Source organism: Leptonychotes weddellii, chromosome 3, assembly GCF_054177405.1.
Source record: "Leptonychotes weddellii isolate Sample4059 chromosome 3, ASM5417740v2, whole genome shotgun sequence".
NCBI lineage: Eukaryota > Metazoa > Chordata > Mammalia > Carnivora > Phocidae > Leptonychotes > Leptonychotes weddellii.
Genome location: NC_138371.1, coordinates 6,005,189 through 6,026,653, shown reverse-complemented (window position 1 = coordinate 6,026,653; position 21,465 = coordinate 6,005,189). Strand labels below are relative to the sequence as shown.

At 49.0% G+C, this 21,465-nt stretch overlaps 2 protein-coding genes and 1 non-coding gene across 8 annotated transcripts in view; all 3 read left to right on the top strand.

Annotated features, from left to right (window-relative positions):
• Nucleotides 1-14,520, top strand: part of ATG16L1 (autophagy related 16 like 1) — a 38,300-nt gene extending 23,780 nt beyond the window's left edge. For 5 of the 6 annotated variants that reach the window (XM_081813370.1, XM_081813368.1, XM_081813372.1 and 2 more), the window contains 8 exons: nucleotides 3,506-3,576; nucleotides 4,305-4,376; nucleotides 9,515-9,635; nucleotides 9,908-10,013; nucleotides 11,242-11,391; nucleotides 11,536-11,583; nucleotides 12,100-12,201; nucleotides 12,957-14,520. In XM_081813370.1, coding sequence (XP_081669496.1) covers nucleotides 3,506-3,576; nucleotides 4,305-4,376; nucleotides 9,515-9,635; nucleotides 9,908-10,013; nucleotides 11,242-11,391; nucleotides 11,536-11,583; nucleotides 12,100-12,201; nucleotides 12,957-13,050 — 764 coding nt within the window. In that variant the 3' untranslated portion in view covers nucleotides 13,051-14,520. Of the gene's footprint in view, nucleotides 1-3,505; nucleotides 3,577-4,304; nucleotides 4,377-9,514; nucleotides 9,636-9,907; nucleotides 10,014-11,221; nucleotides 11,392-11,535; nucleotides 11,584-12,099; nucleotides 12,202-12,956 lie in introns of those variants that run through there. The other variant, XR_014143324.1, reaches the window with a different exon arrangement.
• Nucleotides 8,740-8,967, top strand: LOC115943057 (small Cajal body-specific RNA 6). Its single transcript, XR_004077656.2, has one exon.
• Nucleotides 14,521-14,721: 201 nt separating the features above from the next.
• Nucleotides 14,722-21,465, top strand: part of SAG (S-antigen visual arrestin) — a 39,751-nt gene continuing 33,007 nt past the window's right edge. The window contains exon 1 of the mRNA XM_081813373.1: nucleotides 14,722-18,271. The gene's annotated coding sequence lies outside the window, so the exon portion shown is untranslated. The remainder of the gene's footprint in view (nucleotides 18,272-21,465) is intronic.

Sequence of the window (21,465 nt, the reverse complement as noted above, 5' to 3'; positions counted from 1 at the left end):
TTTTTTTAAAGATTTTATTTATTTATTTGAGACAGAGAGAATGAGAGAGACAGAGAGCACATGAGAGGGGGGAGGGTCAGAGGGAGAAGCAGGCTCCCTGCCGAGCAGGGAGCCTGATGCGGGACTCGATCCCGGGACTCCAGGATCATGACCTGAGCCGAAGGCAGTCGCTTAACCAACTGAGCCACCCAGGCGCCCTCAGGGTTTTTTTTTTTAATACAGCAAGGTTGAGGAATAAGGCTGAAGATTTTAATAAGAACCACTTTGTCAGCTTTCCATAGTTGTAGCACTTACATGCCCACTGTCCAACAAGAAGTAGATCCAGCAGGCCTTTGTCTGTGTTATTTCCCCCGATCCTCACCACAGCCCCGTGCAGTTTAAAAGGTGGGTATCGCCCCTACTTGACAAGACGAAAACATGAAAACTCAAGAGACAACTACTTGATTTACATAGTTGATTTACATGGCTGGTAACTGATTAGGGTGGCAAGGGGGTGGCAGAACCAGGACCTGAACTGGGTCTTCTGACTGCAAAGCCCTTTCTTCCCACTGTGGCCTCCCCTGAGCTATAGAGCGGCTGAAGAAGCATGTGGGTGACTACTTTTGGTATGTTTAGAGCAAGAGCAATCTATTGATCCCTTTGGTTATAATAGATTATCAATAAAGTATCAAATTTGTCTGCTCTGGTCTTTTTTTTTTTTCCTGGAAAGTGACTCCATAGTTAAATCCCTGGCAGATACAGGTAGTTGAAGCCCATGAAAATTTGTGCCGTTTTACCCAGAAACACCTTATGAATGATAATTGTGAAAATCGCGGTAATACAATAATAAAGGCATATCATAATAATAGTTTTATGAGATTTGGGTTTTTAAAATCTAAGCAGATCATCTGTTTTGATTATGTCTTGTGATTAAATAAAAATAACTCTAGAAATACTTTTTACTTCCTGGTAGTAAAAGCGCTTATAAGAAAATTAGAACCAGGGCGCCTGGGTGGCTCAGTCAGTTAAGCGACTGCCTTCGGCTCAGGTCATGATCCTGGAGTCCCGGGATCGAGTCCCGCATCGGTCTCCCTGCTCAGCGGGGAGTCTGCTTCTCCCTCTGACCCTCCTCCCTCTTGTGCTCTTTGTCTCTCATTCTCTCTCGCAAATAAATAAATAAAATCTTTAAAAAAAAAAAAAAAAAGAAAATTAGAACCAATCTTTAGTAACAGTGTTAGGTTTTTGCTGCTGTGAAAAGGAAGTAAATGGAAATTAATATTGGCATAATCTGTGTCAATAAAATGAGAACTTTCTACTGGGTCTACAGAAATAACATAGACTGTTTGGCAGCACTTTATATAGTTTTGAGGGCCAAATATCAGTTATGGCCTAATTATAGGGCATTTCTTCTGCAAATCACTTATTCAGTCGGCAGGTTTTTTCTCCTTGGCTAATATTTACTGAATCTTGGAAGAGACTAAGTACAAAAGGCCTTTTTTGAAATAGTTTGGGGGTCCTATTTTTTACCCTTTTAAAGTATCAGAAGAATGGCATTTTCTGCCCAGTAGGAGCATCTGTCCTTGCTCTATCAAAATTTTGCAGAAGCAGGGTGCCTGGGTGGCTCAGTCGTTAAGCGTCTGCCTTCGGCTCAGGTCATGATCCTGGGGTCCTGGGATCGAGCCCTGCATTGGGCTCCCTGCTCCTCGGGAAGCCTGCTTCTTCCCTCTCCCACTCCCCCTGCTTGTGTTTTCTCTCTCGCTGTGTCTCTCACTGTCAAATAAAATCTTTAAAAAAAAAATTTTTTTTGCAGAAGCTCCATTGGGATGTTGACATACCTTCCCTTGGTGCCCTCTAGGTAAAGAACTTTGGAAAGGATTTTTTTTTTTTGATGGTTTGAAATCAACCTCTTATGTAGAATAGTATTTGTTGGTCATTTTTTACATTTTGGCAATGTGTTAACTGCCAGAGAAATAGAGTGATATCTTGGGCATAAGCCAAAGCGATATTTCTTAGAATTTACAGCAATATTTTTATAAAGATCTAATCTAAATAAAGACCTGATTTAGTGGATATTGGCCTTTTCTGACTTTTGAAAATCTAATGAAAGCTAGGATCCAAGAAGAGGCATTAAATGTGCTATACAGGTATTTTGCAAATAAATTCAGAGGGTGGGCTTCATCAACCAGTTTAATAATCCTGACCCTAAATGTATTTGACAGTTCCAAACCAGTATTCATAGCATAATTATTACCAGTTAGAAGTATTAAGAGAAAAGGCTGTTCTCTGAAATGTTTCCAATTTTGTGCTCTCCTTTTATGAACTTCTTTTTTAAGATTTATTTATTTTATAGAGGGGGGTGGCCTGGGTGGCTCAGTCAAGTGTGTCTGCCTTTGGCTCAGGTTATGATCCCATGATTGAGCCCTGCATCGGGCTCCCTGCTCGCAGGAAGCCTGCTTCTCCCTCTCCCTCTGTCTGCCACTCCCCTTGCTTGTGCTCTCTCTCTCTCTCTGTCAAATAAAATCTTTTTTTTTTTTTTTAAAGACTTATTTATTTTAAAGAGAGGAAGAGAGAATCTCCAGCAGACTCTGCTCTGAGCACGGCGCCTGATGTGGGGCTTGATCTCAAGACCCAGAGATCATGACCTGAGCGAAATCAAGAGTCGGACACTCAGCCAACAGACACCCAGGCGCCCCATCCCCTTTTATGAATTTGATGTGAATGATTCCCTAATTGTTTTCTGATCTTGTCATCCTTAAGGTACCTTTTAAAAAGGGGCTTAATCACATCATTTTGAGACTTGTACTCTTGTCAGTTTGTGCCTACATCATTAAAGTTCCCGCATGGGTGGCCAGAGATATCTGAGCGCAGGACCCAGGAGCCTCTGCTGGGTCTGTTGGTGAGGGCGGTTGTGGGGAGGAGAGTGCTAGCAGCCAGTTGGATTGCCAGAATCTTTGGTTCTTGGAGATGGGAAGTGTACAAATTCCAGAAACTCCAGACTAGCTTTACTGGCATTTTAAGGACTAGCCAGTTACACATAACTAAAAAAAAATTTCTTTTCAGACCCTAATGAGAATTAACACGTAGATTCTGAAAAAATTTAGTAGTCAGGTTCTACAGAAGTGATTGTTAAATCGATACAAATAGTGATCAAACGCAAAGGTGTATTTATCTGAATTACTGAGAAATTGCAGAACTAAAGGTCTCTAGACAGATTGACATGTCTTTAAAATTCCTGCACTTAATTCTTTGTAAAGCGAATTGGTGATTCTAAAGTTCTTGAAAAGAACAACACAGTGCCTGCGCAGTGCTGGGCCCTGCGTCGGCTTACACATGCATGGCCCCTCCAGCTGACCAGCTGTCTACTCTTGTCTCACTGCTGTGTTTGCCCTGCTGCTCTGAGATGCTGCCTCAGTGCAGGACGGCTGCTCTTTGTAGCCTCTAATTAGCTGCCACTGTGTTTCAGGTGCCCCGTTGTAACGTCGGTGTTGGCCTTACTTTCCTTTCTCTCCTCTCTCTTTCTATCCAGATAAATGTGAGTTCAAGGGCTCCCTGTCTGGCAGTAATGCGGGAATTACGAGCATCGAATTTGACAGCGCTGTGAGTATCCCGTGTCTGTGGAAATGAGCGTGCTTGCTTAGAAACCATTTAAGACATCCAGTTCCTGAAATTTAAAAATTACTCAGACGATTTCCCTGCTGTTCTCAATCTTAAGTGCAATCAGTGTTAGGTCAGGATGCAGGTAGATTATAAATTCTGTGCTGGCTGTGACCGTATTGAAGTCTGGGTGGGGAAGGCAGGTCTGCGGTTCCCCGGCCAGTCAGTGCTTCTGCAGACTTGCTAAAGGCCCCGGCTGAAGCCCCGGCGGTGCAGGGGGAGGGGAGGGGGTCTATCTAGGTGCATGAGAGACGGGCAGATCTCAGGGAGAGTAGTTGGGGGAGGTTGCGGGAGGAGAGAGGCCGGTGCCTCTGGGCTCTGCAGCTTGGACAGTGTGTACAGAATTGGTATTTGCCATTGCTGAAGGGGGTGGAAGGGGTGGCTTATGAACTCAAGAGGACAAGTTCCAGTTTGGGCTGGAGAGTCTGCAACATTCCAGCAGGATGGCAGGATTGAGCAAGTTCAGGAGCAAAGTGTGGATTTACCGCAGTTGGTGGGTTGACAGAATACTGGGGTAACAGTTGGTATTCACATCAGGTATGCAGCTTTTGAGCATCCAGTAAACCTTTCTGGACTTAGCTCTTAGGGAATTTGTATTGTGTGGACTGAAATCCTCTGTTTTGTCTAAAATTTGTCTCTCCCCCACCCCCCACTCTCCCTTATTCCCATAGGGATCTTACCTCCTAGCAGCTTCAAATGATTTTGCAAGTCGAATCTGGACTGTGGATGATTATCGGTTACGGGTAAGACCCAGTTAAGAAAGTTAGTATAATCTCCAAACTTCGTGAGGTTCTCAAGGCACAAAATGTAGGAAATGGCAGGTTGATGAATTAGGAGAATCCTGTTTTCCTGAAAATCATACTTGATTCCCCCTGCCCTTCCCTTTCCCCCTTGGGAGAATTTGTGTTTCCGTGTTACATTCTTCCTTCATCTAAGATTTCAAAATACTTGCACAAGGAAGCCATCAACATTTCACATAAAAGACTCAGGGTGTTCCTGTTCCTAAGAACTAGATACTTGGGGCAGGTGTCCGTTTTAGCGGAACTTCAGCGATCCCAGCATTGTTGTAAAAGTTGTTATGTCTCCAAGACTAATAATGAGCTCACAGAGTAAAGCTGCAAGTAGGACATAGGAGTACATGAGGGTGCACTTAGGATAGCGAGAACCACAACTTTGACACAAGGTGGGAGCAGGTTGGAGGGAAAAGGGGAAGGTTGGGGTTACGTGAAGGAATTCGCATGCGAACCCAAAGTTGTGGAGAAGTTGCTTGGCCTCCACAACAAAGACCAAAACTTGGTGGTTATAGCACTTTGGTTCTAATGAAAAACAAACAGCTTAATTTGGAGACAACGTTTTTCTCCTTAAGCCTGAAGCGCTTTTCACGAGCTCATTAAGCAGAGGCTGTTGAAAGGTAAGAGGGAGGCTGAGCTCTCTATGAAGAAAAAAGTTTGACACAAGCTTTTGTACGTCAGCCCGCACGAGGCATGGCATTGAGAGCCTCTTCAAGGTAAATCTGCAGAGAGGCGGGGAGCTGCAGCAGAATGGTCCGTTGCCAGTGGTCTGATTTGATGATGCCGGGATGCGGCTAGAAGAATCTTTAAAAATGCACAGTTAACCTATCACATAGGCTCTCCATTTTCTTGAAGGAGCTGTAGGGAACATCATCGGTATTAGATGCCAGTCAGTACCTCACAGGTGGTGGTGATCCTTCATTCTGAGTTGGAAGAAGATCCAGGGCTACACATGCAAAGTGTGGGGCGTGAAGCTGGCAAAGATTACGTTCCCTTGTGAAAGCTGAAGAGCCCGCTTTGTGTTCTTGTCTGAATGGAGGAATAGGGACGTAGGCCGCTGAGCCCCCGCGGGCAGGGCTGGACCCTCTGCGGAAGCATAGTCACATCTGTTCCCACACTCGAACAAGTTTTCAGTTGCAGCCCTCTACTTCTGCACCCTCAACAGGGCCTAGCCCGTTCTCGCAGCAGCATGGTAATCGGCCGTGGGCTGTGCTGTGCTCTGTTAACCGCTGATCACTTACTGGTCACCTGTGACAGGGTTGAATACGTCTGCAGTCGTTAGTTTGCCTGAAGGAAAAGGGACTTTTCTTGAGTGGCTCCTATGGGTCAGACCCAGTACTGAGATATTGTATGTACCCCATTGCTTTTTCATCTCCAGGGGAACAAGGTGAGGTAGGTTATGGGGAAACCAAGGCTCAGATAAGCCCACAAAATTGCCTAAGGAGCCACAGCTACCAGATGGGAATGGGAACTGGGCCCCGTGCTCGTCTCTGCTTGACCTGGACTATTCTAGTGCGTCTAGAGACTGAGGTACAGCAGAACTGTCTCACCGGGAAGAAGGACATACAGTCTTCCTTTCCTTCTAGACCCTTGGAGGGAAACAGCAAGCAGTTGAGGGGTTAGCCAGTTGTGCAGGATGATATTTTTCATTGGTAAAAGAGTTGTATTCAGGTGGGCATCAGCCCTTGGGTTGGAAATAAGGACCTGGGGGTGGGAGCCGGACCTGGAAGACAGAGATCATAATGTTGGGAAACTTTTTTCAAGTGAGCTAGTTTGCAGAGGTGGGCCGAGTTTCACGGGAGAGACCGCTCAGGGTGTTGGAGCACCAGGCTTCAGCTGGGCTTGCTGACGGGTTGGGGGCTGGTGCCAGGACGGTAGCCTCCTTAGCTGGGCTAGCTGGCTTTGAGGGCATCTGGCCTGCTCTCCGTGTATGTGTGATGAAGATCAGGAGGCTTTTTTAAATGTCTTCTCTGTGCCCAGAGACATGAAACTCTTACGGGGTCCAGGAGTAAATAGGCTCCCTCTTGTAGGAGGCTCTGGCTTCTACTTAGACCCTAGTAAACAGAGGATGTTGGAAGACACGGAGGTCCATGTTCTGAAATTCAGGATCCAAGCCCTTAGTGTTTATGATAAAGGGAATGGTGTTGGGAGAGGCCAGACTGCAAGCAGCAGCCGGCTGAGTGCTGGCTTTAAATCCTTGTAGTAAAGGTGTCCTAGAAACAGCCTGGTATTTACAGAGGACTCCCTTGAATAGCAGGTGTTTTAGACTCCCTTAAAAATCCAGAAGGTCCTTGGAAAATTGCCTAGCTGCTCTCTAAAATGTGACTTGAGGAACGGGGTTGAACAGCCCGGCTTGTTCACTTCTCTAATGTTGACGTGGAAAAAGTAACCACAGTGACAGGACTGGCTTTCAGATGGTGGTTTGTGCTTCAGAAACCTCCTCACCGAGTTCTGCATTTTTCTGGGGTCAGTCGACCGGTTGGTGCTCATGGTGGTTGCCTGCATGGTGGGTGGCCCTCGGGTCTGCCCTGAGGCACGGGGGGCGCCTGGCAGGGCCCTGGAGAAGAGAGGTCCAAGCTGCTCTGACGTCTGAACCCGCTGCCCCATCTCTTAGGAGCCGCTGTTTGAAAAAGGAAGATAAAACCTGAAAATTAAATAAATTGAATTGAATTGAATATTGAAAAGAAATATCAGAAACACCAAGTGGATAAAAATTTCACATAAATCTGATGCGCTTAAGATAAGGACTTTGTAAATTATGGAAAGAAGCCTGGAGGAAGCTGCGTTCCATACCTTTGTGGGCTTGGAGCTGGACCCCATCAGCTGGATTTCCTCCAAGGACGGGATTTGCCGAAGGCCAGACTTTTTTAAAAGGCAAGCTAACACACATATAAAGAGGCAGGAAATAACAGTATCCCTTTCCTTTCTTTCATCAATCCAACAGTTTTACTCTGGGAAATAAGCCTGGAGAAAGCTATGTGCCTATAGCCGTTCACTGTAGCACTGTTTGTGCTCATGAGTTGGTAAGTGACCTCGGTGTCCATTGGGCACAGAAATTTCCATTAAATTGTAATAGCCACTTGAAGATGACTTAACTCTCAGAGTAACCATGAAGGCTCTTAGCGGGTGCAGGAAGGAAGAGCATTAATGCTCCCAGCAGTGGGCCTTGTGCACGGATCACCTCGTTTGGTCCTTTTACTGAAACAGCGGGAGGAAGAGGTTCGTCTTTCACAGATGTTCGAGCCCGGCTGTTCAAAATCGGAGCATTGTGACCCCAGAGCCGGAGCATCTTCAGCTGTCACGTGGAAAACTACTTTGAGCAGTGGATAAATTTTTAGGAGTGTTTTCACATGAGGGCAATGAAAGTATTAACTCACAAAAATGAGTGTGCTCACAAGCCCGTTTGTGAGCAGTGTCTCTTCCTCCGGAGTTTGCCAACTGGGATTTTACTTCTGTAGGAAGAAAGAAAACAGTGAATGTACCCAAAACTTTGATTTCTTTGATGAAGTAGTTCTTTTCTCCGAACTTAATTTACATAGCGTGAGGAGTACCCTTCCCACGTGATCCGTACAGTTTGGCTGACCTGTGCTGAGTGGAATCCTTACTCCTGTGCTGTATTGAACGTAAGCCTTGTTGCTGGAGTGTTCGGGACCTTACGAGAAGGATCCATGGGAGGTTTTTACACAGCCACGGCACAGCTGCCCCTTGGCTGGCGGCAAGTGTATGTTGTCGTTCCAGTTTCGGAGAGGTTTAAACGTGGGAGAAACGAGTCTTCGAATGTGTACCAGCTTCTCCCTTCGGAAGGGGGGATACGGGTGGCCCCAGGTTTTCCGTCCCTGTGCTGAGGTGGCATGGCTCCATTGAGCATGGAGGGAAGATTGGTTTCCGAAATTCTCACGCTGAACATCTCACACCAAACTGAGATCTCCTCTTTGGGAGTCAGTGTGGAAACCCTAGAAGTAAGCTAGTGGCTGTAGTGAGTGTATCAGAGCTTTTTTTTTTTTTTTTTAAAGATTTTATTTATTTATTTGAGAGAGAATGAGAGAGAGCACATGAGAGGGGGGAGGGTCAGAGGGAGAAGCAGACCCCCCGCTGAGCAGGGAGCCCGATGCGGGACTCAATCCCGGGACTCCAGGATCATGACCTGAGCCGAAGGCAGTCGCTTAACCAACTGAGCCACCCAGGCACCCTATATCAGAGCTTTTAAAGGCTTATTTATTTATTGGTTGGTTGGCTGGGTAAAAAAACCTCAGTGAAGGCCTTCTGAGCCTTTGAGATTTTGCACTGAGAAGCATGTTGACCCACACTGAAAAGCATTCCATGGGGAGCAGTGGAAGATCTGACTGCCAGGGTCCCCTCCCCGCACCCTTGGCATCCCCTGGGGCTCCAGTACCTGCCGTGATGGGCAGAAGGGGGGCGGTGCTGGGCGGTGCCCCGGTGCTGGCTCCTTGGCCAGCACCCCACAGCTACCCGCCAAGGGGCTTGATTGTTGGGAGTGCTGCTTGCTATCTGTGGTTATGGTCTGACATTTCAAGCTGAGACCTCTGATTGAAAAAAAAACCCCAGGGGTTTTGATTGTTTATTTAAAGAGTCCTGATGTTCCCTTTTGTAAATTATGCCTGCAGGGAACCTGTCTGTTCTGGCTTTAAATAGGGCCTGGATTTTCAGAGGCACTGGGTAAAAATCCAGGCTTTTAAAAATTCTGTAATTTGATACAATCCAGACTTAGAAAGAAGATTGCAAGAACACTACAGACTGGGGTTATCTGTAACAGAGTTTATTTCAAAAAGGTCCTCCAACTGCCCATCCCTTTTTTTGAGGAGAGAGGCACTTGAACTTGGCACTAGTGGTGTTGGATTTTTTGTTGTTATTTGTGCTGGGAGATTTATGCGCATCCTCTTGATTCCTCACCTCTGGGCCACACCGAAAGATAGGCTTTCTGGACGAAAGATAGGCTTTCTGGACGTTTAGTCGAGCCACATATCCTTTTGTCTGAATATTCCTGACCATACCTCCAGGTGTTTGGAGAAGCTAGCTCTTCCAGCATGGTGCGCCCCCACGGCTTACCCTGGCTGTGTTCTCTCCCCTAGCACACACTCACGGGACACAGCGGCAAAGTGCTGTCTGCCAAGTTCCTGCTGGACAATGCGCGTATTGTTTCCGGAAGTCATGACCGGACCCTCAAGCTCTGGGATCTACGCAGCAAAGTCTGTGAGGAAATTCAGTCTCTCTGTCTGTGTGTACGATTAGACGTTAACCGCAAGGTGTTTGTTGCCACATGAAAGCCTACGCCTAGCGTGATACAGTTTGCATTGCAAGTCCGGTTTTATATGCAGAGGGGCATTGAGGTTGTGCCAGCTTTCCGTGTTTGAAAGTGTGTTTAAATAAGGAGCGCTGGTTACTCAGGGCCAGAGGGAAGCGATGCTCCCTGCACAGCTCCGGAGTGGCCTCTGCTCGGTTACTAATGTTCGCTCTTCTTTCAGGCATAAAGACCGTGTTTGCAGGATCCAGCTGCAACGATATCGTTTGCACGGAGCAGTGTGTCATGAGTGGACATTTCGATAAGAAGATTCGCTTCTGGGATATCCGGTATACTACCCCAGAGCTTGGTGGGGGGTGCAGATGAGAGGGTCTTCCCGTGGCAGAGCTCTGATGAGGTTTTGTGTGTAGGGTGTGCTTTTTAAGATCCCGGAAGTGGCAGAAATGAGCTCCAGTCCACATTTATCTCAGTGCTTTGACATTCTTTACCCTGAAGTAGACTGTCTCGTTCAGCAGTCACTTATGAGCACACTCTCTGTGCTTTCGAGGCGCTTTGCCAGCTGCTAGGTAAACCAAGGGACAGCTAGATAGTCTGCAGTGTCGCAGGGAAGACCGATACGCGGGTCTGCAGGGTGTTCTGAAGTAGAGCCAGGCACCTTGGTCCAAGGACATGAGAGAATGCGTGTCAGGATGAGTCTTAGGAAGTGAGTGGGCCTGACAGACTTTCCAGGCAGCACCGCCTGGTAGGTTGGGCCGTGGGCAGACAGGACTAGCCGGTGGTGGGTTGGGATCAGATGGCCTTTTATAAGTGACTTACTCCCGTAAGCCGTTGGGTGTTTAACAAAGGACTGCTCAGCACGAGTGCATAGAGGTGCTAGTCGTGTTTAGATGGTGTCCTGGGAGCGGGGGACCTCATCCCAGCAGTAAAGGAGACGTGGAGGGGAACGGGTTTGAGGGAGTGTTTGCACTGAGGGGTGAGGAAGGGGAGGACTGAAGCCAGACCGGGGACTGACTTGCCTAGGGCGGGGACTCTGCCCTGGAGTCCATCTCCACACCTGGAATCACCCAGCTGCACTTGGGGGGGCCCTGGAGCTGAACTTCGTAAGGCGGGGAGCCTGCGAGAGGCCCCACGTTTGTCCGTGTACAGTACAGCATCCCAGACCCACCGGAGCAAGTTTATGGGCCCTTGGCCCTGTGGACACGTCATCACCGGAAGAGTACTGAATGGGTAGTAGCCCTGCTTAGCTCGTGCTGAGCTGGAGCTCTGATTGGCAGTTACTATAGCATTCCCTAAATGGGCGAGGAAATTAATTCTTCCCCAATTCAGAGTCTTGGTACTTAAACTATTACTATAGAATGTAGTGAGAGAAAAATAATAAAAGCAGTCCTTGAGGTGATTTCTGTAAGATTGGGACATGTTCACTGTCCTTCAGGAGTAAGGCATTCCAGTCCAGTTACCTTCTTTCCCTCTCTCCATGGAGCATGGCGTCCTGGTCAACGTGGGGAAGTTCTGACACTTCCGTGTTCCGTCTTCTCAGACTTCCCATCACTTTCGTAGATCGGAGAGCATCGTCAGGGAGATGGAGCTGCTGGGGAGGATTACTGCCCTGGACTTAAACCCGGAGAGAACAGAACTCCTCAGCTGCTCTCGCGATGACCTGCTAAAGATCATCGATCTGCGAATCAATGCCGTCAGACAGACGTTTAGGTAACTGAAGACGTGCAGGTTTTGGTTTTATTTGACTCTTGCTGTTTTTCTGGGGGTCGCATGAACACCAGAGGCCCTGACCCTGCTCTCTCAAACCCCGAGTGGTGTGAGCTCTCTGGGTAATGGTGCTGTTGTTGGTTTCAGCGCGCCTGGGTTCAAGTGCGGCTCTGATTGGACCAGAGTTGTGTTCAGGTGAGTAGCGATGCTCCTCCTGCCCCGCCCACCCCCCCAACCTGGTGCATCCCAGAGGGGCACGTGTCCACTGTCTCACCCCTGAGGGAGTGTCCAGGAGTGACCTGGAAGCTCAGCACCAGGGGGTCACTGTCACTGTCTCCTTCCTTGCTGGTGTTCCTAAGAGCTGTTGGAGGAGGGCGCCTGAGTGGCTCAGTCGTTAAGCGTCTGCCTTCGGCTCAGGTCATGATCCCAGCGTCCTGGGATCGAGCCCCACATCTGGCTCCCTGCTCAGCGGGAAGCCTCCTTCTCCCTCTGCCACTCCCCCTGCTTGTGTTCCCTCTCTTGCTGCCTCTCTCTGTCAAATAAATAAATAAAATCTTAAAAAAAAAAAAAAAAAAGCTGTTGGAGAGCTTCTAGGGAAGCTGCAGAAGGGCGGTCTCCTTTCCTAGTTCTCGCTCTGCCTGCCCAGCGCTTCTCCCACGGGATGCTGAATTGGGGGTGGGCGGTTGACACTTTTCTGGTCTTGTTCCACAGCCCTGATGGTGGTTATGTGGCAGCGGGCTCGGCTGAGGGCTCTCTCTACATCTGGAGCGTACTTTCGGGGAAGGTGGAGAAGGTCCTTTCCAAGCAGCATGGGTAAGGGGAACCCTGATGATAGCCCCCCTGAGGTTGTGTGGAGATGCTGTGACTTCATCCTGGGATCCTGCCCCCTTTGGGCATGGACTGAATCAGCCCCGGGAGGACAGTGTGCGCTCGCTGGCTCCGCTGTGAGCAGAGGCAGTGGGGAGAGGCCGGGGCCGCTCGTGCTTAGTGATGTGACAGGCTGTCCAGTTAGAGCCCTTCGAGTAGTGGCTGCTGGAGAAAGGTTAGGAAAGCATCCTCTCTGATTATTTAGCGCCGCCTCTCCCTCTTTCCTCTCTGCTTCTTCTTCTCTCTTTGGAGAGTCTGGTTGTAAACATAGATTTTCATAGACTCTTTTCCAGTCCTCCCCCGGGCTCCTGTTTTGCTTAGCTTTGTTCTCTCCACCCAAGCTCAACTGCTAGTTGGAACAGAGACGGGGCTTTCCTCCAGAACCACCTCTCCCTGCTCCCAGGGGCTGTGGCCACAGTCCACTCCTCAGTCGGTCCCCCGAGGCTCTTGTCGGAGGGTGGGAGCTACTGCCTTAGGGTAGACTTGGTACAACCTGACTCCTTTCATTCCTAAACTGCTTCCTGAAGTACAGTGCAGGGTTCCTTTGAGTTCTCATGCTCATTCCCAAGGGCCTGCCTGTGAGGGGCAGCAGTCCTGGTGAGCAAGCTGGGCGTTGGAGAAAGCCTTGCTCCCTGAATGTCAGGGGGCCTGGCGTTCAGTTCACTAAGATCTCACAGATGTTTTGACCTCTCCCATTGAAGCTCGTCCATCAATGCAGTGGCGTGGTCCCCCTCCGGCTCCCACGTCGTCAGTGTGGACAAAGGAAGCAAAGCTGTGCTATGGTCAGAGTATTGATGGCACCCCCGAGAGAGTGAGAGAGAGAGAGAGGAGCTGAAGCCGGCGAAGCACACGAGCCCCTGCGGGCTCTGTCCTGCACGTGGTGTGTTGGGTGTAGCTTCGACCTCCAGAGACGAGCTGGAGCCGCGTGGTGCCGTGGCCTACCTTTGAACAGGATTTCTGAGGATTTCAGCTGAGGTCTCTCATGGCCTGAAAGAATAACACTGAAAAAATCTGGCCCTGCAGTCACTTAGCAGAGGTTCAGGTTCTTGCCTTGCCTTGATTCGGGTGGGAAACACTACTGGCTCTGATCTTCCATACCTCAGTGGGGGGGAGCACGGGCACCTGCCGGCTTCCTCACTGGCCGGCAGGGCCAAGAACGCCCCACGCGCACGTGCGGCTGTCGGTTCTCCCTCCGTGCTTTCTCCCGTCCTTCCAGAGTCGGTTCTGGCCCAATGCATGTCCTGTCACCTTGGGATGGTTTTCCTGGTGAACTCACTTGAATCATTGGATTAACAGAAACCCAAACAGGATTACCCCTGCCCTCAGCCCACAGGGACTGCCCTGATTTCTGAGGAGATGACAGGACCATGGTCCTCCCTGCTGGTCTCTGTCATAATTACGAGGCTCTTACTCTGATCTCATCTGATTACTGTTGGAATTTCCTTAGATCTCCTAAACCGTTCTTAGAAAGCAGCTGTTCTTCAAAGCTTCGGGCTTCCTTTTTCCCTAACGATGCTACACACCTATTTCTTGGTTGAGAAGTAAATCTCAGTTTGGTTACAAAATACTTTCTGGAGGTAGGAGAGGAAGTGCAGAAACCTTGCAGGGAAGCGGGGCTGCTGCAGATGGCCCTGTGGCCATCTCTAGGCTCCCAGAAAGTGGGCGAGGCGCACACCACCTTCCTCCGCCCCGTGTGCCTCGGTGACAGTTGCTGGTGACAAGGGATTGGAAGCCTCGAATGTATTAGCCTGGAGCCAGCAGTTCCGGGTCACTGCCCCTTTGCCAAGCCTACGTGCAATACCCCCTCGGTGCTTTAGTTCGAGAAGCCCATTCCAAGAAGCATGGGAACGTCGTCTTCAAGTTTCAGGAGTTCTGATTGAGGCCAGGGAAAAACTGGCCTGTGGCTTTTTTTTTTTTTTTTTTTTTTTAACATTTATCTTTACCATTTTACCTGTGTATATCATTTTAGTTCCTGAGTGACTGAAACACCAATACTTTCATCACTTTTTAATTTGCACTTTATTTTTTTCCTTCCACACTTGTTCTCTGGACAGCTGTGGGTATGAGTGCTGGAGCTGGGTGAGGAGGGGCGCTGTGTCCATCCCTCTCTCCCTCCCCGGCCCCCCCCCCTTTCCAGCTTACTGCTCCAAGAGCTCAAGGGGGGGTGGAATTCACAGGCCAGGGCGCATCTTTTATTTATTTAATTATGTTGCCCAACAGAACTTGATTGTAAATTAAAAAGAAATCTGTTATATACTTTTCAAACTCTGTCTCTTGGTGGTTATTGTATGCTCCTCTGTCCTTCAGAGAAAAAGCTGTTTCTTTCATCTGTTTTCATGGTATTCGTTCATTAGTAAATAACAGCTATTATTTTCCTGGGGTCTCTCCTCATCGTTCATCATTTAAGCCTCTGCTACCACTGCCTGTAAACCATTCCAGTTTCACGCTGCGTGTGAGTCTTAACACAGCAAAGGGTCTCGTGAATCTCCACGTCTGTCCTGTGAGCACCCAGAGAACTCACGAGACTCCTGCCATCCGCTCCACGCTGCAGCCGGTGTGAGCGCCCGGTTCCCCGCTGGAGACTTGTCTGTAGGATTGATGATGAGCCATACCTGTCTCCTGCTGGTCTCCGGCCTCTTTGCTGAAGGGGCATGAATTATTGTGCTAGGACAAATCCTGATCTCCCAGAGGCCCCCCCCTCCACTGCCCAAGACCTCTGTCCCGTTCCCTTTTTTTTTTTTTTTTAAGATTTTATTTATTTGACAGCGAGAGCAGGAACACAAGCAGGGGGAGTGGGAGAGGGAGAAGCAGGCCTCCCGCCAAGCAGGGAGCCTGATGCGGTGCTCGATCCCAGGACCCTGGGATCATGACCTGAGCTGAAGGCAGACGCTTAACGACTGAGCCATCCAGGCGCCCCGTCCGGTTCCCTTAATGACTTTTACCGAGGGGCCAGCCAAACATCTGCTTAGCCCAGCACCTGGGGGCAGGATTCTGCTGTGATCTGAAGTCTCAGAGGCAGCCAGCTGTCTCCAAAAAGCCGAAGGAGCCCTTTGCAGTCACTTTCAAGAAGGTAAGTCATTCTTAAAAGAAGCGTAAAGTAAGCATTGCAGTAACCTCCAATTACCCTGTTTTCTTTGAACTTGGGAGGGAAGCTTGGCTGCTCTCTACTTTGAACAGAGAGGTTTTGGTTTGAGATCCGTCTGCACCGTGAACTTCTCTTCAGGTTACCTGACTGCCAAGTCTGAGCTGTTTAGTGTGTGGGCTCACACAGCAGTGGAATAGGACTTCATCTGACTCACGGTCCTGACGCCCCCCATCTATCAGCTCATCTGGGCCCCTCTCCGCTGCTGCAGGCTATGCTGGTGAGGGTGGGAGGTGGGCAGAGGAGTTTCTCCATTTCCCAGGTGAATCCCGGGCGGTGGGAGCTGGTATGCTCCCTCATAAGTGGTGTCGGCTTTGACCCAGACGTTAACATACCTCAGAAGTTGAGAATTTTAAAACATTTTTTTAAATGAACTTGAATTCCCTAGGTCATTTCCCAAAATAGTGTGATAAATCAAGCTCAGTGCCTTACTCTTAAAGCATATACCACATATACAGTAGTCTTGTCCTTTAAATCTTGCAAAGCCCCTCTGCCTCTTTCCCGTCGTGGCCCACGGGAGATTGTGTATGGACACTGGGGTGAGTGGAGGAAGCTGCTCAGCCGGGAGGGGCCGGCCTGGCCGAGGAGTGGCTTGGTTGGGAAGTTGCAGATCTCTTAAGTGGACCAAGGTGTGCAGAGCTGCCTGTGTCTTCGCGTGGCCCGGCACAACCCTGCTCTTAGAGAACTGGACACTGAAATGTGCACTTGAAACTCCTCACCCGTGTGGGCACCGGGGAAGAGCAGCCGTGATGAAATTCCCCTCACGAGACTGCCAGACTGCGGAAACCACGGACGTTTCTGGGTTCCTGCGAGGCCTTGGATCGTAATCAGGAGCCTGTGGCTCTCAAATTCTGTGACCTGTGAAATGTATCCCATGTCACAGGTGGGGGAGTCGCCATAGCCTAGCGAGAAGCTGTTCTAGTGTCCTGACCCCCTAGTGGGCGCCCCTGCCTCCAATCTGCCTGCCCCTCCGGGCCTGCAGGGGCAGGCGGACACCAGACGGCCTCGGGCTGGCCACGCGGATGCCTTTACTCCACTGCATCTTTTCTCTTGTGCCCTACGATAATGCCCACTCACCAGAAATCCCACGTTTTCAAGCCAATGATAAACTTTGGAAATCTTGAATAAAGTGAAATGTACCCATTTGTATAGGTTCTGGAAGAAAATCAAGGAAAAGTGATACCATCCAATAAGATTCGTCTCCGGTCAAGGAGATTATTCTTAACCTGCTTCACCTCCGTAAAATTTGATTTTTGTACCTTGGGGAGCTCTGGCTTTCAAAGCACAGCCCTCCTGGTTTCCATCTGTGCTTCCCAGCCCCCCTGCCTTCATTCCAGATACTTCCATCCTCTGTGTGCTCCGGCCATGCTGTACTCCTCCCGCAGCTCCACTCTCCTTGGTGACTTTTCCCCGGGGCTGCACAGCCCTGTCTAACCCTGGCTGACCTGCACCGTGAGCACACGCACGTCCGGTGGCTCCAGAACCCATAGGAAACTGCTGTGCAAGGAGCCCTGGTGCATCTACCCGCCACTCGGCGACTCTGCCCGAGTGTTTGACAGCAAACCTAAAGCATGTCACAGACTACCAAGGACACGGTGCCATAGTTAGCCTCGTAGGGTTGACAAGAACTCCGTGTCATCAACTATCCGGTCCACATTAAAATGTTCCCAACTGTTTTCAACAATGGGTTTTCTACGATGGGCTTGTTTGGGTCAGGATCCAGCATAAGCAACTACCTGAAAATGTAATGGCTTGAAACAACCATTACCCTCCCGGGCCTGTGAGTGGGCTGGGCTGGCCCAGTTGGGAATGGCTGGGAGAGGGTGGCCCCACTCAGGTCTGGCAGGCAGCTAGGAGAAAAGAATGGCGCCACCAGCAGCATGGGGACAGGAAAGGACTCAATTGGAGCCATTGTGGCAGTTGTCTTCAGTAAAGGCTCCATTCTGTTCTCCTCTTGGGTCTTTTATATTCTACAGCAATAGCTGTTGCTGATTTCTTTTTCTGCCCCGCACTGGATCTGGTTGACTTTCCCCATAGGAGCAGTACGTGTGTCCCACGTGAGAACAGTGGTCCTGCGCATGGCCATGTACCAGGCTTCCATGGCTCTGGACCCCCTCGTGGTGCTCGGCACCGTGGGCACTCAGGTTTTTATCTAGTAGGACTGAATCAGCAAAAAGCAAACCAGGCAGCCCCAAAAGGGTGGGTCATAACCAGCCAAGGGGACGAGTGAGGAGGAGGAAGGGAGAGTAGTTAAAAACCTAAGAATAAACCACAGAGGAAGCGGAAGTGTTGTGTAGAAACTGTTCTGTGCGTGTATGTATAGGTTTTGGGTCACAGTGTAAAAAGTGTATTTCTTTTTTACTGGTTTTAAATTTATTGAAATTCACATAAAACTAACCATCTTAAAGTATATTCAGTGTTCAACCACCACCCCTGTCTAGTTCCAGCAAAAGACAGTTTTGAAACTGGATCAGTGTCCATTTTTTTCAAACTTTTGTTTCTTGTTTTTTTGTGTTTTTTTTTTAAAAAGTATTTATTTGACAGAGAGACAAGGCGAAAGAGTAAACACAAGCAGGGTGAGTGGGACAGGGAGAAGCAGGCTTCCCGCGGAGCAGGGAGCCTGATGCGGGGCTCGATCCCAGGACCCCGGGATCATGACCTGAGCTGAAGGCAGACGCTTAATGACTGAGTCACCCAGGTGCCCCTCAAACTTTTTTCATGTATAGCAAGCAGCTGATCTATCTGAAGAAAAGCATGGACCCTTGTCTTAGCTCAGGCTGCTATCACAAAAAACCACAGACGGGGCAGCTCCGACAACAGATACTTCTTTCTCCCGCTTCTGGAAACTGGAAGTCAGGTCAAGGCGCCAACAAGGTAGGTTACATCCCGAGGCCTTAGCTCGTCGCTGCTGTGCTCACCTGACTTCCGAGTGCACTTGCAGAGTGGAGAGTGGGTGTCTCTTACAAGGACACTAATCCTATCAGATCAAGGCCCCGCCCTGGGACCTCATCCAACCCCGATCACCTCTCAGTACCCCATCACACCACGGGCTTAGGGCTACTTCCACGTGTAGATTTGCGGGGAGGGGTGCACAAACACTCAATTCTTCCGAGAGGCCTCTCCCTAAGTGCACAGCTTCAGGAGAGAGCTGCTCAATTTGTGCTCGGCCACAAAATCCTGAAGCTGCTTCATGACCCCTAGAAGCCCCTCTAGTGTTGGGATCCATGTAGCATGACAAGGATGAAGAAGCACTAAGGCGCACATCAGCCTCTCGTGGGAGAGGCCCAGGGGAAGTGTTGGTCAGGATCCTCCCGCCCCCACTCTGCACAGGACTCTCCTTTTAAGGGACTCCTCTGGGGGCGCCTGGGTGGCTCAGTCGTTAAGCGTGTCTGCCTTCGGCTCAGGTCATGATCCCAGGGTCCTGGGATCGAGCCCCGCATCGGGCTCCCTGCTCGGCGGGGAGCCTGCTTCCCCCTCTCCCACTCCCCCTGCTTGTATTCCCCCTCTCGCTGTGTCTCTCTCTGTCAAATAAATAAAATCTTTAAAAAAGGGACTCCTCTGCACATTTGAGTCATCTCCCCAACCCTGTGAGACGGCAGATCACGGGCTTGCCTTCTACAGAGGCAGAAGAGGAAATAGCAGTGAGCCCAGCTACTTGCCCACGGTTTCAGGGGACTCATCAGGGGCCACAGAACCTCGGACTCCAGCCTCGGGCTGTTTGTCCAACATGGAAACCTGGAGCACCAAGAGCCATTCTCAGCACGATGCCTCAAGATGGACATTCGAAATCTGCCCAGGTGTGGGACCCCAGGGTGGCGAGAGGGTGGCGATGTCCATGAGGAATGAACACCTGTGTCCTAATCACAGATAAGTCACCCATGGAAGAGATTAGACTAACTTGGGCAATGGAGGGAAGTAGAAGGGAAGCTGAGTCCTTCCTAACAAAGAATTTTCTCACGTGTCACACTGTTTCAAAGATGGTAATGATTTCCCCATCCCTGGAAGCATTCAACAACTTGTTGTGGATGTTGTAGAGGAGAGCCAAACAAGGGATGGAGTGTGGACTACATTCTTTTTATTTTTGATTTTTTTAATTTACTTTTTTTTTTTAAGTCGGCTCCACGCTGGGTGTGAGCCTCAATGCAGGGCTTGAACTCACGACCCCGAGATCAAGACCCGAGCTGAGATCAAGAGTCAGATGTTTAACCGACTGAGCCACCCAGGCGCCCCTGGACAACATTCTTTTTAAAGTCTGCCCAACTTGAGAACCCACAGGATTCCATTTATGATTTCAGATACTCGAAGCCAGCCCAACCTATAACAGCCCTCTATTCCTTAGGCCAGTTGACCAAGAGGTCCATGTTGGAATTAAGGTGGCTTTTAAAAGCTGATTCCCTGGCGCTCTTTGTAAATAGAGTTGCCCCAGTCTTTTCAGGTGCTCTCTGCTTCAGGGAAACTGAGGCAACGAGGATACAAGATTTTCATTTTGTAGTTGATGTTTAGCCGGGTATACCGGTTTTCCTCATGCATGTGCCCTAATAAAGCCCTAAGACGATCACCTAAGCCCGAAGCCCATGAGCTTCTTAAGCTGAACATCCCCAATCCGCCACCCCCGCGAGCTGGCTGGCGCTGCGTTTGGTCCCTGGAGGTGAGGCGCAGGCTTGGAGCAGGCTCTGGACCCCAGATGAGCGAGTACTGCTGTCACCAGTGGTTCCCAGACTTGGCATTCATAGAGCAATCTCCAAAATAACTCTAGGGGAAGGCTGGCAACTTTATTTTGGCCAAGTAAGGATTTTCTTTTTTTTCTAAATGGCCATCTACTCTCATCTTTATTTTATAAAAGAAAGGACATTTTGTCCTTACGCTTAGCAGCTGCATCCTGAAATATTTATGAGTAAAGTGTCATGATGTCTGCAATTTACTTTCAAACGGTTCAAAAGGAAAAAGCAATAGGTGAGCGCACGCGCTGAAGCATTTATTGTCAAATCTCACAGTGGACCACGTGGGCGTTTATTGTATTATTCCAACTTTTCTCTATGTTCTAAACTTCACAATAGATTTCAGAAAATGAAAAACTCGTGGCGGGAGGCAGATCAGTGGTTGCCGGAGATTGGGGGGTTGGTGGAGGAGTTGACCAAAATAGGGGGGCCAGGGAACTTTTGGGGGGTGGAAAGGTTATGTCTTAACCATAGTGATAGTTAAACTCATCAAACTGCACTTTAAAATGGGCACAATTGCTTGTATGTAAAGTCTACCTCAATCAAGATAGGGAAAAAGAAGAAGGACATTTTAATATCCAAAAATTGAGGACTTCATAACCTCACAAAAAAAGGAGGACAGTCCTTTACAGTGAAGACATTTGGCTCCATGACAAAGTTTACAACTGTGCCCTTGTTTTTCTTTCTCATTTTTCTGCCAAGTAGAGACAAATTCATCACTGACCAGAGGCTGGGAATGACTACCAGAGACTACATTTCCAAAATGCATGAGGTCCGGTACCCAGTCCACCGCCCCGTTTTCCCCACCTGCCAGGAATTGGCGGGTCAGTGGCTGAAGTCCGTCAGTCTGCACCCCTCACCCCCAACCCACCCCCCCAGCCACCTGGTGCCAACAAAACCATGAGAATTGGTGTCCCAAGAGCAGCCAGAGGTGAAAGCCGGTCCCGGATGCTGCAGCCCTTCAGATGGGGACACTAAAAGAAGCACCCCGGTCATTTGTCTTTCTCTTGTTGGGGTGTTTTTAAGGGGAAAATCAGATACTCTTTTAAATTTATAACAATGTTATCTTTTAACCTTTCTGCTATAGGAGAAGTAAATGACTTGGAGAAAATTTTTTTTCTCCATTTATTTTATTTTATTTTTATTTATTTTATTTTTTTATTATTATGTTATGTTAATCACCATACATTACATCATTAGTTTTTGATGTAGTGTTCCATGATTCTTTGTTTGCATATAACACCCAGTGCTCCATGCAGAACGTGCCCTCTGTAATACCCATCACCAGGCTAACCCATCCCCCCACCCCCCTCCCCTCTAGAACCCTCAGTTTGTTTCTCAGAGTCCATG